The sequence below is a fragment of the Anomaloglossus baeobatrachus genome, chromosome 10, assembly GCF_048569485.1.
Source record: "Anomaloglossus baeobatrachus isolate aAnoBae1 chromosome 10, aAnoBae1.hap1, whole genome shotgun sequence".
Taxonomy (NCBI): domain Eukaryota; kingdom Metazoa; phylum Chordata; class Amphibia; order Anura; family Aromobatidae; genus Anomaloglossus; species Anomaloglossus baeobatrachus.
In genome coordinates this window covers 102,995,518-103,013,950 of record NC_134362.1, presented here as the reverse complement: position 1 = coordinate 103,013,950, position 18,433 = coordinate 102,995,518, and the positions used below count along the sequence as shown (strand labels likewise).

At 44.7% G+C, this 18,433-nt stretch overlaps 1 protein-coding gene and 1 long non-coding RNA gene across 7 annotated transcripts in view; one reads left to right on the top strand and one right to left on the bottom strand.

Annotated features, from left to right (window-relative positions):
- Positions 1–18,433, bottom strand: part of ELP4 (elongator acetyltransferase complex subunit 4) — a 687,452-nt gene that overhangs the window by 542,302 nt on the left and 126,717 nt on the right. For all 6 annotated transcript variants that reach the window (XM_075325557.1, XM_075325560.1, XM_075325558.1 and 3 more), the window contains exon 4: positions 3,892–4,017. In XM_075325557.1, the coding sequence (XP_075181672.1) occupies positions 3,892–4,017 (126 nt within the window). The remainder of the gene's footprint in view (positions 1–3,891; positions 4,018–18,433) is intronic.
- The window catches only part of LOC142254489 (uncharacterized), a 32,310-nt gene that overhangs the window by 10,235 nt on the left and 3,642 nt on the right, over positions 1–18,433 (top strand). The gene's annotated exons all lie outside the window — the stretch shown is intronic.

Here is an 18,433-nt window from a genome sequence, read left to right as displayed (position 1 = left end):
CCCCTCCGTGGGTAGGGGATGTTGGTCCCGGGGCCCGGTTGTGCGAGTGTCGGGGTGCAGGGTTGCGGTGCGGTGCCGGATGGCACTGGTGTACTCACGATTAAACCACACAGAGTCACTGGTAAACCAAACGGAGGGATGGACGGGGCCCGTAGCCGGCTGAAGCTTCCTAGTTCCTAGTCGGGTTTGCAATGTCCGCCTTTCTCCTGTACCTGTGTTTGTAGTGTGACCACTGTGCCTGGGCACTGGTAGTCCACTCCCCGGCGTGTATGTGTCGTAGGAGCCCCTTTTGCCCGCAGGCACTGGCCCTTTGATCTCTGTCCTCTGACGGTGGCTACTATCCGGACGGGTTGGGCTGTTGCCTTCAAACGGGACTTTGGTGGGAATGAATCCCTATGGTCCAGACCGCAATCAGTTAATTCGACTATGGTGGTGGCATATAGCCTAGTTCGGGGTCTGAGTACCCTGCCTGGTGCTCCGGTATCCTGTTGGTTCCCCGGTTCGGTTCCGGCGGGCCACTACCCTGTCCCGGTTCCTTACGGTTCCACCGGTCGTATTCCTGGTCTCCTGCAGGCGGCCACTGCCGTCTGCCTGCCTGACTGATCTGAGGTCCTAGGCTCCAGGCCCCAAGCAGAACTGTACTCCACTACTCTCCACTCCGCTGTACTAAACTGAATTCTTCACTGTGTTCCTGCCTCAGGCCAGCAGACTCCTCGGGGGGGCGTGTCTTTCCGCCTGACTCCGGCCACCTGGCGTGCCTGTCTGACTCTGAGGGAGGCAATCAGGTCTTTGTGGTTGACTGGTGGTACCTTTCTAGTGTGGGGGTGTAGGTGGTGAGTGTTATGACCTGTGACCCCTGGGTTCCAGGGCGTCACATTCCCCCTTGGTTTAATACAGACCATCCGCGGGCTTCCCGTCCACACCGGTTTTATTTTTCTGAAAAAATAAATAACAAGTAAAACATTCAAAAAGCATCTTTTTCATTTTTTCCCTTACGGGAGGAACATTTCTTTAACCGTTGCAAACGGGAAAGCATTTTTAATAACATTAACGGGGACGGGTCCATCCGCTTTCCCATCCAAGCAACCTGAACCTTGATACTGCCCTTAAAAAAACAGGCAGCACCCCTTTTCCCCAGTCCGGAAAACATGAACTGGCCCAGGCCACCCAAGCGGGAACAGGTACGGTGCTTCACACCCGGCAGTCATTCAGAGGCCCCACGTCCAAGGGGACCCCTGACCCGGAGGATGGTCACCGGTCCTGATGGTGACCGGACCCCAGCCTGCTCTGCTGCGGGTCCTTCCTCCAACCAGCCTCTCCGGGGACTGGCAATTGCGGGAAGGAGCAGTTGGGGACTATTTACAAACCCAATAGTTTTTGGGTGTCTTGCGAGTTCTCAGCCTTGTCTTTAGGGGGGAGAAAGGGGACAACATCAGTCCCAACGGGGACGGGCACTTCAGCAGCCAACGGGCTAACACAAACACTTTAGGTCCCAACGGGGACTGTCCTTTTTGACAACGGGAGTCTGCTGCCTTACTTTTCATCGTGAGAAGGTGGCGGGGAGGTTCAGACGTGCAGCTGAGCACCCAGGCATGCCATCCTTACGCCTGGGGCTTGCACAGAGATTTGGGACATCTGGGATTCACGGGTCTCACCATGAACGGGTTTTGCCTCCTGGCGGGCCAGCGGGTCTGGGAAGGTTTGATCCTGCAGGATCATTTTCCCCGAGGCAGGCCTCTCACTCACCCGTACCACGGCTGCCATCTCTTGTATCTCCTGCTTCCAGCCCAGAGCCTGCTGCATCAACTCGACCTGGATGCAGAACTGCGCCAACTTTCTTTCCAGCCACGTCGCCGTTCCCGGCGGCAACTGGCCCCATGCCGCCTCAGCTTCAGCGTCTTGGGCGGGTGCCGCTCCTGCAGCCCACGCGGGAACTGTAGCTTCTCCTTTTCTGCTGGCGGTATTCCCTGCAGGCGGGTTTTCCTTGGGCCAGGACCATGGCCTCCGCTGCCGGTGGAGACTTCAGCGATCCGGGCGGGGAAGTAGCGGCGGCCAGCGCGGGCACCGGGAGAGACCGTATAGGGGCCGGGGGCAGATCGGGTCCCTCAGCCGCAGCGGCCGGTCCCTCAAAGACATAGGGGCGTGGGTCACCCACCCGCTCCTCAAGAATGGTCTCCACTTCGTACAACCGCGCGACTGTAACCAGCTTCCCCACCTCGGCCGTCTATCGGTCCATAAGGCGGCGCATTTCCGCTTAGTTGCGGCGACACAACAGCATCGTCTGGGCCTCCAGCCACGCCGACGTTCCAGGCGCAGGCTCCGGGGCCTTGGGCTTGCCGGACGGGGCGGACATGTTTCTTGCTCGGGATCCAGGAACAAGACGGGTGCAGAGTCCTGGAGTCCCTGCTTCTTATCCTCGTGATCACATGAGGCCCGCTCTTCGCCCACCCCCCCCACACCCCCCCATGGTTTTTCTACAGCACTTCTCTCTTTGGGGCGGGGCTTTCGTGCCTCAACTGCTCGGGGAAGACGACTCGAGCGGGAAACATTGACGCCAAAGATGGCGGATCTTCAGATTTTTCAGCAGGGCGCCGCTGACTGGAACCACAAGGCAAACTTTTACCGGTAAGTAGACTGGTTCTATCCTGTTCGTGACGCCAGAAGAGTCGATGTGTACCGCCCCACGGCCTCGGCTGTGACCGCCGAGCCGCTCGGATCCGTGCTCGCACTGCGGGCAGTGGCTCGAGCCTCTCACGGACCCGGGGGTCACGTCGCTCTGCAAAGGGGGTTTGGCGCTACGCGCGGGGAAATGCGGGTGTTTGATTTTGGGATGATTGTTCATGACGCCACCCACGGGTTGTGGTGATGGTGGACGGGGACTCCCGGGAGCGGTGAAGTGGGGCAGCTAGGCGTTGACCCCTCCGTGGGTAGGGGATGTTGGTCCCGGGGCCCGGTTGTGCTAGTGTCGGGGTGCAGGGCGCAGGGTTGCGGTGCGGCGCGGTGCCGGATGGCACTGGTGCACTCACGATTAAACCACACAGAGTCACTGGTAAACCAAACGGAGGGATGGACGGGGCCCGCAGCCAGTTGAAGCTTCCTAGTCGGGTTGGCAATGTCCGCCTTTCTCTTGCCCATGTTTTTTTAGTGTGACCACTGGGCCTGGGCACTGGTAGTCCACTCCCCGGCGTGTATGTGTTGTAGGAGCCCCTTTTGCCCGCAGGCGCTGGCCCTTGGATCTCTGGCCTCTGGCAGTGGCTACTATCCGGACGGGTTGGGCTGTTGCCTTCAATCGGGACTTTGGTGGAAATGAACCCCTTAGGTCCAGACCGCAATCAGTTAATTCGACTATGGTGGTGGCGTAAAGCCTAGTTCGGGGTCTGAGTACCCTGCCTGGTGCTCCGATATCCTGTTGGTTCCCCGATTCGGTTCCGGCGGGCCACTACCCTGTCTCGGTCCCTAACGGTTCCACTTGTCGAATTCCCCGTCTCCTGCAGGCGGCCACTGCCGTCTGCCTACCTGACTGATCTGGGGTCCTAGGCACCAGCCCAGGCCCCAAGCAGAACTGTACTCCACTACTCTCCACTCCGCTGTATTGAACTGAACTCTTTACTGTATTCCTGCTTCAGGCCAGCAGACTTCTCGGGGGGCGTCTTTCTGCCTGACTCCGCCCACCTGGTGTGCCTGTCTGACTCTGAGGGGAGCAATCAGGTCTTTGTGGTTGACTGGTGCTACCTTTCTAGTGTGGGGGTGTAGGTGATGAGTGTTATGACCTGTGACCCCTGGATTCCAGGGCGTCACATGTACACTAAACTCATTATTACCTAAATACTCCTCTAGAATATTTGAAAGTGGGTTTCTTAAACTAGATAAATGCTAAGGGAAAAAAAGTACCTCAAATTTTGGCAAGTTCTGGTAGCGCCATGCGATCTTCATTGTGTCTTCTGATCCAGGACCTTCTAGTACATACTTTGTATCACCTTGTGTTGGAATTTCATCTGTAAGAGGTTCTGGAAGGTCCTTAAAAAAAAAAAAAAGTGTGTTACAGGTTAGTATATGAATGATTCTCATCCTTACACCAGTGAACATTATCTGATTTTACTCTAAATACCGTATTTTTTGTACTATAAGAGGTGCTTTTTCCCAAAACATTTGTGGGGCAAAGTGAGTACTGCATTTTATAATCTGGATCTACCTGACTTGCTAGTAGGGGACTGCAGAGCTGGTGAAGCTGGGTCACAGGAGGCAGGATTAGGCGCCAGCGGCAGCTAGGGTTAACATGTGTACCGCTATTAAAGAAAATTCATATTCACTGATTCCCACGCCCATAATCCTGCCAACCTCTCTGCACTGAAGCCGATGCCGAGAGGTGGGCAAGATTATGGTTGTGGGAAGCAGTGCATATCTTTAAAAGCGGGCACACCTGTTCATTCTAGCCGCCGGATTCCTGCAGCTGCTCAGGCGATCGTGTGTCCACTATTAAAGAAAATAAATATTCACTGCTCCTCGTGTTGTAGTCCTGGGCATGAGGACCAGTGAATATTACTTTTGGATTACCCGGCAGATGATATTGGCTTGTGACTGGGGGGAAAGGCACTGACGTCGTGCACTACCATGCTTACACAATGAAGTCAGTTGCCGGCATCAGAAGAGGACACTGAGCACCTGGAGAGAAGAGGGAAGGTGAGTATAATTGTTTAATTTTTTTTTCATGTGTGCGGCATAACGGGAGGCATATATACCAGGATGGGCCCATGATGGACGACTTATATGAAAAATTAGGAACATATATACCAGGATGGGGGATATATACACACCAGGATAGGGGATATATACACCAGGATGGAAGACATATACACCACAACATATATATATATTATATATATAAAACTGTATATTATATATATTCTTTATTGTGGAAAGTTCAACAGGTGATAACAGTTCAAGATAAACATAATCGTATAAACAAACATTCATTTTGTATTGAATACATGAAAGGGAAGGATAGAGAGGGGGAAGAAAGGAGAGGAAGTCCTGTGGCAAATACATACTATGATAAAGTAATAGATTTTTTTTTAATGGATTTATGGCTCCATTTTCCAATAAATATTTCCCAGCCCATTGAGTAAACAGGTTTAAAAGGGATCCACCACTACTACAAGAGTTAAACTTACTGGGCCCAAGGAGGTGTAAAAAAATAAAAATAAATACTGTGTCCCCTGTAAGTCCCCTAGTATCAATATCCAGTGGGCGTGGGGGGGGGGGGTCATCATGTGACTGCTTCACAATCTGTCTGAAGTTTTTCCCTTCCCAAGTGGACATAATGTGAAGACTGCTACTGATCAGCAGCCACCAATTTTTTTGCAACGGACACATAAAGCCCCCACTAATGCTGATGACAGGGGACTAGTGAAGAAAACACAGTGCATTGTCGCTAGTCTGCAGGGTCAGTATAGCTTTTTTCGGTACACAGCACTGGATTTACCATCTTTAAATCATTTATACAGCATAAAAGCTTTTAACAGAGTTCCAAAAACAGTAGCACAAGTGTCCTTAGTTGTTACTGGAATTCCCATAGAAGTGAATGAATAGAACCGCTCGTGTGTGGCCACCTCTCCCTCCACAATATGTACAGGCAACAAACACAAGGGGTCATGGAACCAAGATCGATGTGGATTTCAGAAGTGAGACACTCAACTATCAAAAATTGATATATGTCTAAGGTGGGAATCATCCTAAATTCTGGTAGTTTGCAACCACCGCCCAGGGACCTTAGGGGTTTATTTAATGGATGGTGTACAGTCATTTCCCAAGCTTCCTCCAATGGTGCTTACAGGAAAACAACAGGAATAAATTATAACAGAACTTTAAAGCATATTGCCCCTGTTTATTCTCACAAAATGTGTAGAAACCTCAGTAAAACTTGTATGCATTTTTACAGACAGCACATTTTCTGTCAAATGGGTGTAAAGAGAATCGCTCACCCCAATTTTGCTACGTAATCTGACAGCAGCATAATTAAGGGGCAGAGACTCTGATTTCAGTGATGTGTCACTTACTGAGCTGCTTGCTGTAGTTTTTGTAAAATCACTGTTATCAGCAGCAGATTACTAGATGACTACACTGTGTGCAGAATTATTAGGCAAGTTGTATTTTAGAGGATTTTTTTTATTATTGATCAACAACTATGTTCTCAATCAACTTAAAAGACTCAAATATCAAAGCTTAATATTTTTGGAAGTTGAAGTGGGTTTTTTTTTAGATTTGGCTATCTTAGGAGGATATCTGTTTGTGCAGGTAACTATTACTGTTCAGAATTATTAGGCAACTTAAAAAAACCCAAATATATTCCTATCTCACTTGTTTATTTCTAAATTTTGTGCAGTTATATTGGTTTACCTGGTGAAAATAAACATTTCTGACATGCAAAAACAAAACCCCAAAAAAAATTAGTGATCGATATAGCCACCTTTCTTTATGATGACACTCAACAGCCTACCATCCATAGATTCTGTCACTTACTTGATCTGTTTACAATCAACATTGCATGCAGCAGACAACACAGCCTCCCAGACACTGTTCCGAGAGCGGCGAGAGGTGTACTGTTTTGCCTCCCTGTAGATCTCACATTTTATGAGAGACCACAGGTTCTCTATGGGGTTCAGATCAGGTGAACAAGGGGGCCATGTCATTATTTTTTCATCTTTTAGACCTTTACTGGCCAGTCACGCTGTGGAGTAGTTGGATGCATGTGATGGAGCATTGTCCTGCATGAAAATCATGTTTTTCTTAAACGATACTGACTTCTTCCTGTACCACTGCTTGAAGAAGTTGTCTTCCAGAAACTGGCAGTAGGTCTGGGAGTTAGGCTTCACTCCATCCTCAACCCGAAAAGTTCCCACAAGTTCATCTTTGATGATACCAGCCCATACCAGTACCCCACCTCCACCTTGCTGCTGATGGAGTCAGGAGTGGAGCTCTCTGCCCTTTACTGATCAGCTTCTGGCCCATCCATCTGGTCCATCAAGAGTCACTCTCATTTCATCAGTCTATAAAACCTTTGAATAATCAGTCTTAAGATATTTCTTGGCCCAGTCTTAACGTTTTATCTTATGTTTATTGTTCAAAGGTGGTCGTTTTTCAGCCTTCCTTACCTTGGCCATGTCCCTGAGTATGGCACACCTTGTGCTTTTTGATACTCCAGTAACGTTGCAGCTCTGAAATATGGCCAAACTGGTGGCAAATGGTATCTTGGCAGCTTCACCCTTGATTTTCCTCAATTCATGGGCAGTTATTTTGTGCCTATTTTGCCCAACTCGCTTCTTGCGACCCTGTTGACTATTTGCCATGAAACGCTTGATTGTTTGGTGATCACGCTTTAAAAGTTTGAAATTTCAAGACTGCTGCATCCCTCTGCAAGACATCTCACAATTTTGGACTTTTCAGAGCCCGTCAAATCTCTCTTCTGACCCATTTTGCCAAAGGAAAGGAAGTTGCCTAATAATTAAGCACACCTTATATAGGGTGTTGATGTAATTACACCACACCCCTCCTCATTACAGAGAAGCACATCACCTGATTTACTTAATTGGTAGTTGGCTCTCAAGCATATACAGCTTGGAGTAGGACAACATGTATAAAATGTATCATGTGATTAAAATACTCATTTACCTAATAATTCTGTACACGGTGTAACAATCCTGCTGTCATGTAGTCATCCATATTCAAGATCTGTGTATAACCCCGCCCCCACCATTGATTGGCTGCTTTCTGCCTATGCACAGTGTATACAGAAAGCTGCCAATCAGTGGTGTGGGTGGGGTTATACAGAGTTCAGCATTCGGAGAACTGTTAAACAACTGTCTAGGATCTAGGCTTTGCTCCCTTTACTCTAGTTTGCTAAACTCTGTTGTGTCTCATGTTGGGCTTTGCAGGTGGCCTAGCATGCTCCCATGTAATTGTCTGGCTGGGCCTATATAAGTCTTACTAAGGCTCGCACCTGTGTCTTGGGATAATGTTTCCTTTGTCTGTGGCTTCTAGTACCTCTGCTACCGGTCTCCTGTTTGACTGCAGCTTTCAGTATCTCTAATACCAGTCACATGTCTCCACGTGCCTTTCAATAATTCTAATAACAGCCACCTATCTGCATGCGGCTTTCAGTAACTCTAATACTAGTCACCCGTCTCCACGTGGCTTTCAGTTACTCTAATACTAGTCACCTATCTGCACGCGGCTTTCAGTTACATTAATACTAGTCACCTATCTGCACACGGCTTTCAGTAATTCTAATAACAGTCACCTATCTGCACGTGGCTTTCAGTTACTCTAATACTAGTCACCTATCTGCACGCGGCTTTCAGTTACATTAATACTAGTCACCTATCTGCACGCGGCTTTCAGTAACTCTAATACCAGTCACATGTCTGCACGCGGCTTCCAGTCTCCTGTCTGCATATGGCTTCCAGTACCTCTGCTACCGGTCACCTGTCTGTATGCGGTTTTCAGCATTTCTAATACCAGTCTCCTGTCTGCACTGCCTTCTAGTACCTCTCCTACTGGTCCCATGTCTGCAAACGGCTTCTAGTACTTCTGCTACCAGTTTTCTGCATACTATAACTGCTTGATGCACCACTACCCCTGTGAACACCTGAACCTTGGGATTAAATGATCCACCTCACAAGGTGAGTCTAAACAAGAACTGGAAGATATGCAGCAAATAATATTGATTTTATCAAAACGACAGCAAATGGCCCAGTAAATGACACATTGCGGGAATCAGGGTCTCTGCCCCTACATCATCATGCTGCTCACAGATGAGGTAGCAAAAACTGGTGACAGATTCCCAGGGAGCTGTGCAACTACAGTGACCAGTTAATATCATAATATCGTTTAATAACACACTTCAAAACATTTTGTTTGGGGTTTTTTTTGGGGGGTGGGTGGCCTTGGGGGGTTTTAAGAAGAAACTTAGCTTTTTTGCATTTTCGATTTTTTAAATTGCAGATATCACTGGTCCCACAATTGCATTTCTACTCTTCTGCCGGTATAAGTATCAGTCTTCACTGAGTCTCCGGAATTTTACTCTTAAACATGCAATCTTGATAAATCCAATAAAGACGATTAAGAATTTTAGTTGTAGCTACATTTACATATAATCTAGAATAAGCCTATGAAAAAAAAAAATACACTGACGTAAAACAAATAATCTCGACTGAAGTGTGAAGATGATTAGTTGTGGAAGAAACAAGAAAGGTAATGATCGGGGTGAGTCCTTTGTATTTGTATTTTATAATTAAATGCTTGCATAATACTATACAGTTATTAATGTCTTCCTTGAATGCTAAGCTAAACCCCGGCTCCTACTTTGATTAATATATAACCATTTTCATAGGAGATGACTAGAAATTTATGGTATTTAAGCTTTCAAAAATTACCCAAGCAGTAACAATCATAAAAATGCTACCCGTGCATTAGAAAAAAGCAGCTGAAGAATAGGTCGTTAAAGTAATCTATTATTTTAAAGAGCGAAACATCTTATTTAATTATATCTCAGAGGGATACAATTACTTTTTTATGATTTTTTTTGCTATGAGTAGGAATGTTGCATGAAACAAACACGGTGTAAATAATAAAACATTACCCAAACGACAACATAAAAAAATAATTTATCCCGAGAAAATGACTGACCATTTCTTGTATACCCATTACTATTAGTGATAGCATATAGCTAGCATGCAGCATCATTTGCCATCAGGGACTTCTGGCTCGTTCTTAAGATCTGCAGGTTTGCGAGTGGTCAGATCCTCCCAAATCATAAGGCTATGTGCCCACGCTGCGGATTTTGCGCGGATTTTGCCGCGGATTTCCTGAAAATCTGCAGCAGCAGCACTTCCAAGCCATTTCAATGGCATTTTGGAAATGCTGTGCCCATGCTGCGGATTTTTCCGCTGCGGATTTGCCGCGGATTTTGATCCGGAAAAATCTGCAGCATGTCAATTGTTTGGTGCAGATTTGGTCCGGATTTTTGGTTTTGAATGGGGGAAAAAAAAAAAATGAAATCCGCATCAAAATCCGCGGCAAATCCGCGGTAAATTCGCTGCAAATCCGCGGGTGCGGATTTGCCGCGAAAGTCGCAGATTTTCAGGCAAAAAAATCCGCAGGGACATTCTAGCGTGGGCACATAGCCTAACACAGATATTTGGGCTGGAGGATCCATGGACAAAAGGGGCATAGAGATCCCCATCCAAACATAACAGATAGTAAAAGATTGCAGAGTATAAATGATATAAATGCTGATGTGCTACCCCAAATGTAGTGTATCACAACAATGGAGGCAGTAGAAGACCCATGATCTCACAGCCGAGATCACTCGTAATTTTTCCTTGGTGTATAAATATCATTAAAACTAAATACGCCCTTTTTGAATTGTATGATTTTAGGTATTAGTAAAACTAGGGTGCTACTGTACGGCCACTGTACTTTGACAGCTGAGCTGTTCTGCTCCACAACTAAGGATATCCGGTCACTGCCAGCATAAAGAACAGCTGATCGGTGGGGTGCCTGGTATCATATCCTTACTGATCTGATATTGAATATCTTTCCAAATATAGATGCATAAAGTACCCTTTAAGCCCTTTAACACTTGATATGAGGTGTTTGTGAATAAATGCCATTTTAGGTTTTGAACAAATGTTGGATATTATGGTCAAAAACCTCCATGTTATTCTCGTCTGGCTAAAGGACATTGTTCCATAAATCTTGTGGCTTGTTCTGATTCAATTCTACTAAATGCAACCCTTTCAGAAAAGCCACACTTCTTGAGTCTTTACTTCATCATTTTACTAGCTACTGAAACAAAAATCGCCAATGACATTAAAATAAATCCCAAAATCTTTTATAAATACATTAATGTCAAAAGGAAAACAAAGGATAGTATTGGCCCCTTAAAATATAATAACAAGTTAGTTATAGAGGACAAACAAAAGACTGAGATATTAAATAGGCATTTCATATCTGTGTTCACCAAGGAACTGACTGTACCAGGGATCATTCAACGAGTGAAAAATCAAAGTTCACCACCCAATATAATTAATTTAACACAAGAAGTACGCCTACGTCTGAGTAAATTAAACATTGACAAATCCCCAGGGCCAGATGGCATTCATCTACGAATATTGAGGGAATTGAGCTCCATAATTGACAGACCGCTGTATCTCATCTTTTTAGACTCGCTTGTAACAGGGTTGGTGCCTCAGGATTTGAGGATTGCTGATGTGGTACCGATATTTAAGAAAGGTAAGAGGATAAATCCAGGCAGAAAGAAAAGCAAACCTGCCAACCGGCAAGGAGATGCAGCCTAAATCCTGAATGTAATATTAGTAAAGCAAGGATTTAAAATATAACTTTTAATAAATATAATAATAAAATCATGATAGATCAAAGTGCAATGTAAAGTATAATAAAAGGAAGGATCTCACCCAGTTCTTCTCCTGAGAGATCCACACCACTGTACAATCCAAGGCGGGCGGGCACCTGGTCTGGTGCCCGCCCGCCTTGGATTGTACAGTGGTGTGGATCTCTCAGGAGAAGAACTGGGTGAGATCCTTCCTTTTATTATACTTTACATTGCACTTTGATCTATCATGATTTTATTATTATATTTATTAAAAGTTATATTTTAAATCCTTGCTTTACTGATAAATCCAGGCAACTACCGTCCAGTAAGCCTGACATCAGTAGTATGCAAAGTGTTTGAGGGCATTTTAAAGCATGACATGCAAAAATATGTTGCAGAAAATAATATAATAACTGACACACAGCATGGATTCATGAAAGATAAGTCATGTCTAACCAACCTGTTGGGGTTCTATGAGGGGGTAAGTGCAAACCTGGATATCGGTAATGCAGCTGATGTGATTTATTTGGACTTTGTAAAGGCATTTGATACTGTACCACATAATAGCCTTATACTAAAGCTCCAGACGCAAGGACTAGGGGAAACTATATGCAACTGGGTAAGGAATTGGCTAAAAGATAGGAAACAAAGAGTAGTCATAAATGGTGCATTCTCTAAATGGGCTATAGTCAGCAGTGGGGTGCCGCAGGGATCTGTGCTAGGACCGATTCTTTTTAATCTCTTTATTAATGACCTTGTGGATCGGATTGATAGTAAAGTGTCAGTCTTTGCTGATGACACCAAACTATGTAGGATATTAAATGTAAAGTAATGCACCTAGGACGGAGAAATCCTATAACTGCGTATACATTAAATGGAAGTAAACTCGGGACTACAGAACAGGAGAAGGACTTGGGTATTCTCATTACAAATAAGCTGAGCAGCAGCACTCAATGTCAAGCAGCAGCTGCTAAAGCAAACACGATTCTAGGGTATATTAAAAGAGAGATAAGATCCCGTGATCCCAACGTATTGTTACTGTTACACCTCTATAAATCACTTGTAAGGCCACATCTGGAATATGGGATCCAGTTTTGGGCTCCACATCTTAAAAAGGACATTCAGAAGTTAGAGTCTGTTCAAAGGCAGGCAACTAGACTACTACAAGGAATGGAAGGCCTCCCATATGATGACAGGTTGAAAAAGTTAGATATGTTTAGCTTAGAAAAAAGACGTCTCAGAGGAGATCTCATTTATATGTATAAATACATGTGTGGTCAATATAAAGGACTGGCACATGACTTATTTCTTCCAAAGACAATACTAAGGACCAGGGGGCACTCAATGCGAGTGGAAGAAAAGCGATTCCGACAGCTAAATAGGAAAGGGTTCTTTACAGGTAGAGCAGTCAGACTGTGGAATGCCCTACCACAAGAGATAGTAATGGCAGATACTATAGCAGCTTTTAAAAAAGGGCTGGATGATTTCCTCAGTGCACACAACATTGTTGGTTATAAGTGACTTAGTGACAAAATGTAGAACTTGTGGAGGAAGGTTGAACTAGATGGACCTAGGTCTTTTTTCAACCTTAGTAACTATGTAACTATGTTCAAACTAGAGATGAGTGAACCCACATTCATACCAAACACAGACTTCACAAAAAAAAAACAGAGTTCAGACTCAGAGTTCGGGTGCGTAACATACGAACACCACTTGCGGGAGCATCGTTGTGCTCGGGTACACTCATTCCTCAGCCCGGTGTGAGCCACTTGCAGTATTTGAACAGCTCCCACCGGAGGTGACAACAGCATGATTGGATGTAGTGTATACTCCACCCGCCCCGGAAGTGTTTTGTTTATGGCTGGCTGCATGTGGACAGAGACCCGAACTGCTCAATTAGTGATTCCTATTGGGGTTCAGTTCAAGTCCGGGTACCCAAACTAATCCTAATTTAAAATTCATTTTCAGCCGCTGAACTGAACAGTTTCGCTCATCTCTTGTTGAAACCTTCTGAATCTGAGGTATAGGCCTTGTGTTTTTTTGCTATTTTTCTGAGCATTGCATAGTCTGACCTTTTGTGAATTTTCTGGTATGTCCACTCCTGGGATTCTTGTCTTTCTCACTGTAGCATGATGGACTCCAAATGTTTGGAAATGGCCTTACCCCTCTTCCCAGATTGGTGGACTTTAACCATTGCTCTCCAAGAACATTGCTGATGTCTCTTCTCCTTGGCATTAAGTTAATATAAGCCTGAATGCTCTGTGTCAGCAAACTAACAAAACTTCTGCTTTTATATAGGTGGTTATACTTTTGATTAAAAAATAAAATAAATAAATAATAATCAACGGCATTCGATCAGCAGTAATTGGCTGCTACTTGTCCACTTAACTCCTATAAAAGCAGTAAGGGTGTATGTAATTTTTCACACAGAGTCTGCATTTTGGCCTACATTTTGTTAAAAGGGAACCAATCACCAGGATTTCCATATTTAAGCTAAAGCCAGTGCTATATAGGCACTATCAGGCTGATTCTCTACATACCTGGAGTGGTCAGCTCAAATGTTTAGGATATGAAATTACATTTCCTGCAAGAGACAAAGTGATTCGTTTGTATAATACTTATGCTAATTCTAACAGAGGGAGGTGATAACTATGAATTCCCCCAGATATTATCTGCTCCATTGCAACTGCCACTCAACAAGCAGTTAATTTTATAAACTTTACTTTTTTTAATTTCATATCCTAAACATTTGAGCTGACCACTCCAGGTATGTAGAGAATCAGCCTGATAGTGCCAGTATAGCACTGGCTTTAGGTTATATACAAAAATCCTGGTAATTGCTTCTCTTTAAATATATTATAACGGTATAAGTTATTCTTCATCTGAGGTTGTAAGAACCTAATTTTAAAAACTTTCAAAGACCAGACATTTTTTTTTTATCATGTCCAGTTACGTAATTAAAAAAATCATAGACTGTGTACTTAGATATTCTCATGAGTTTATCTCTTAGGCTGTGTGTGCACGTGTGCGTATTGCATGTATTTACGCTGTGTCTAGCACTGCAGTGTAAACGCATGCGTTCTGTGTCCCCAGCAAAGTCTATGTAACTTGTGCAGATTCCATGCGTACGTTGCGTTTCAGAACGCAGCGATTTGCATGCTGAAATTTGTGGCCGAGTCGCTGCATTCTTTAAAAGCAACATGTCACTTCTTTTGTGCGTTTTGAATTCTTTTCCCACTCTGTCTTTGGCAGAGCAAGCATGCAGAACGCATACATTCTGCATCCATTCTGCACTCCAAATACATCCAAAATGCAGCTTTATGGCTATGACAAAACGCTGCAGAATATTTGTCACGGCAAAACGCAGACATGCGCACATAGGCTTAATGTTTCTCTATAAATAATGGCACATACGTATATACACACATGCACTATATGGACACAAATATTGGGATATGCCTCTTAATTAATGAATTCAGGGTTTCATTTAGTCACATTGCTACAGGTGTAAAAAATAAAGTATCCAACCATGGATAGTCTGCCCTGAGGCGGAGTGTCCATGTAGCAGTCAAGGTCAAAGTTTTTGCCCATTTTTTTTTTTTTTAAATAGTATAAGAGATAGGGAGGAAGTGATCCATGGATGTTCAGGTTCACCTGAACTGTAGTTAAAAGGTTGATTCAGTATTCGAATTTGACCCCGAACCCCATGGGGACCTTTTGTGCTGTAAAATGGTCATAGTAAGGGCTAGGGGGCTGCAAAAAGATGCAAAATGAGGGTAAGAGCAGGACAACTACCATGCACAAATGTGGATAGGGAAATTAGTCAATTATATGCCCCCCACACAGCCAAACTTTTCAGAGTTCCCTCACAGAGGGGGGGGGGGAGGAAAGAAAGTTTTTGATGCATGTGTTTTTAAAACCCTCTACTCAACACTGGACAAACCCCATACGTGCTGATGGCCAGTGTGTCCACGACCAAGAATATATTGGGGACGGTAAGATGCTGTGATTTTGACGCAGCAAAAATAGTGTCAAAAACTCATCTAAAGCTCATAGTGGGAACGTAGCCCGAGGATTTGTTCAGCATTTTTAACCCATAGAAAGCAACGAAAAAGTGAAAAAATGCTGCAAAAAACGCAGCAAATAGGTTTCTGTTCTTATTAAGTATGGCAGTCTGTTTCTGGATGTTCTTCTATAGCCTTCTAATACAGATAAAACAATGTTGCAAATTAAAAGTGATTGTTAAACACCTTATTAATGTAATTAAGTCTTTTTCATTTATTAGTGCAGTGAATAGCAAAGAGTACATGTCTACTTTCTATGCATGTGTTTTAATTCTAACCTTATCTAATAATTATTGTGTTTGCCTTTCAAGCAATGCAATTAGTCTGAGCTAAATGACAAGGAGCGATAGTCTGTTTTATTGGCTTACCTTTAGGCACACAGCCCAGTGCTTGCTTAACAAAACACTGAGAAACCGATATCTTAAAAGGGTTGTCCACTACTTGACAACTCCTTCTCAATCCCTGTTTCTCCCAAGTGAACTAATAGCAGCTATATTCACCTCCGCTGCCGGCACTGTTGCAGGGTTGCTGGCACTGGCTCTGTCACGCAATTCCTGTGGTCAATAAGTGGCCACTTCACTTGTCCCTCCTTTGGATCTAACTGAAATTCAAAGGAAGTCTAAACTGAGGCTGCTCGGACACCTCCTAAGGATTTCAGACATGCCTTAAGGAGGGGACAGTGAAGCAGTCACTGATTGCCTGCAGAGATTGCATGACCTAATGTCACAAGAGCCGCGAGAGAGTTAGCGCCAACTCTGCTGGAACGGCGCCCGCACCAGAGGGCAGTATAGCTGCTATTATTTTACTTGGGGGAAACATAGTAATTCAGCAGGGGGTATCCAAGTAGTTGATGACCTATTTAATCTGAAAATGCATAACAAGTCCAATTTACTGGAGTCTAAGAAGCTGAGCTATGAGGAGCTGCTTGTTTGGGTACTCACACTGGAAAGTTGATTTGGCTGTTCCTAAAGGCCCTGTCACACTAAGCAACATCGCTAGCAACATCGCTGCTAACGAACAACTTTTGTGACGTTGCTAGCGATGTTGCTGTGTGTGACATCCAGCAACAACCTGGCCCCTGCTGTGAGGTCGTTGGTTGTTGCTGAATGTCCTGGGCCATTTTTTAGTTGTTGTTGTCCCGCTGTGAAGCACAGATCGCTGTGTGTGACAGCGAGACAGCAACAACTAAATGTGCAGGCAGCAGGAGCCGGCTTCTGCGGAGGCTGGTAACCAATGTAAACATCGGGTAACCAAGAAGCCCTGTCCTTGGTTACCCGATATTTACCTTTGATACCAGCCTCCCCCGCTCTCACTGTCAGTGCCGACTCCTGCTATGTGCACATGTAGCTGCAGGACACATCGGGTTAATTAACCCGATGTGTGCTGTAGCTAGGAGAGCAGGGAGCCAGCGCTCAGTGTGCGCTGCTCCCTGCTCTGTGCACATTTAGCTGCAGCACACATCGGGTTAATTAACCCCATGTGTGCTGTAACTAGGAGAGCAAGGAGCCAGCGCTAAGCATTGTGTGCTGCTCCCTGCTCTGTGCACATTTAGCTGCAGCACACATCGGGTAATTAACCCCATGTGTGCTGTACTAGGAGAGCAGGGAGCCAGCGCTCAGTGTGCGCTGCTCCCTGCACGTGTAGCTCCGTGCGCTGGTAACCAAGGTAAATATCGGGTTGGTTTCCCGATATTTACCTTAGTTACCAAGCGCAGCATCTTCCACGCGGCGCTGGGGGCTGGTCACTGGTTGCTGGTGAGCTCACCAGCAACTCGTGTAGCCACGCTCCAGCGATCCCTGCCAGGTCAGGTTGCTGGTGGGATCGCTGGAGCGTTGCAGTGTGACATCTCACCAGCGACCTCCTAGCAACTTACCAGCGATCCCTATCGTTGTTGGGATCGCTGGTAAGTTGCTTAGTGTGACTGGACCTTAAGTCTGATTTCCTGGGTATTTCTGAAGGAGTAACATAAGCATACCCATTTTAGATTTTACTTAACCCTTTACAGCAGTGTTTCTCAACTTCAGTCCTCAAGACCCACCAACAGATCATGTTTTCAGATTTTCCTCAATCAGGTTTACAGGCTTTCATTAATGTTGCACAGGTGATGGAATTATTCCTTGTCTAATATTGAGGAAAACCTGAAAACATGATCTGTTGATGGGTCTTGTGGACTGGAGTTGAGAAACACTGCTATACATCAAGCCTAGAAAGGGCTAAAGCAGGTCTCCAATATGGTCATCTGAGCATCCTAGACACAGGAGTATGATGGTGAAAGGGTGAGGGAAGTATGCTTGGGAAGTTATCATCAGAAAATGACCTATTGTTTAAATCAGAATTTTATGTTGAGTGTATTTTCTTTTATGGAGATATGGGCACCACACGTGAAGACAAGGATTTCAGAAGGACTGAATATTGTGGAATCAAACCTTTAATTTGGTAATGAGTTTAAATGCGACCTCCCTTCTTGTTCAAGTAAATAACCCAATGTGGGCTTGAGGAAGAAAGCAGTTCATCTTTGAAACATTTTGCGTTATATTCAGTTTCTCCAAAATCTTTGTCCTCCTATTTGGTGCCTATATCTTCAGCTTTTACTAGGCTTGATATCTGATAATGAGCATAATGAAATCTCTTTCAGAAAGGACAAGAAATAGGATCCCCAAAAAACCTCAATGGCCAGTTTGAAAATTACAAGCTCACACATTTTCATTTTAATCAAGATCATGATCTGAAAAAAGAGAACACTGGCCAAATTATTTGAAAAATAGATGTAACACAAAAACCTGATTTCAACAACAGGTCACTTTCTGACGATGGGTTCCCAATATAGCTTTGCGCATGACGTACACACTGATGGTGTGCAGGTGCCATTAAGTTACTAGCTATTGTTTCATTTTTATTTGAAATGCCTTGGTATTTTGCAGGTTATTCAATGGAGTTTTTACACTTCCTTTCCATACCATGGTACAGAGGATATTTA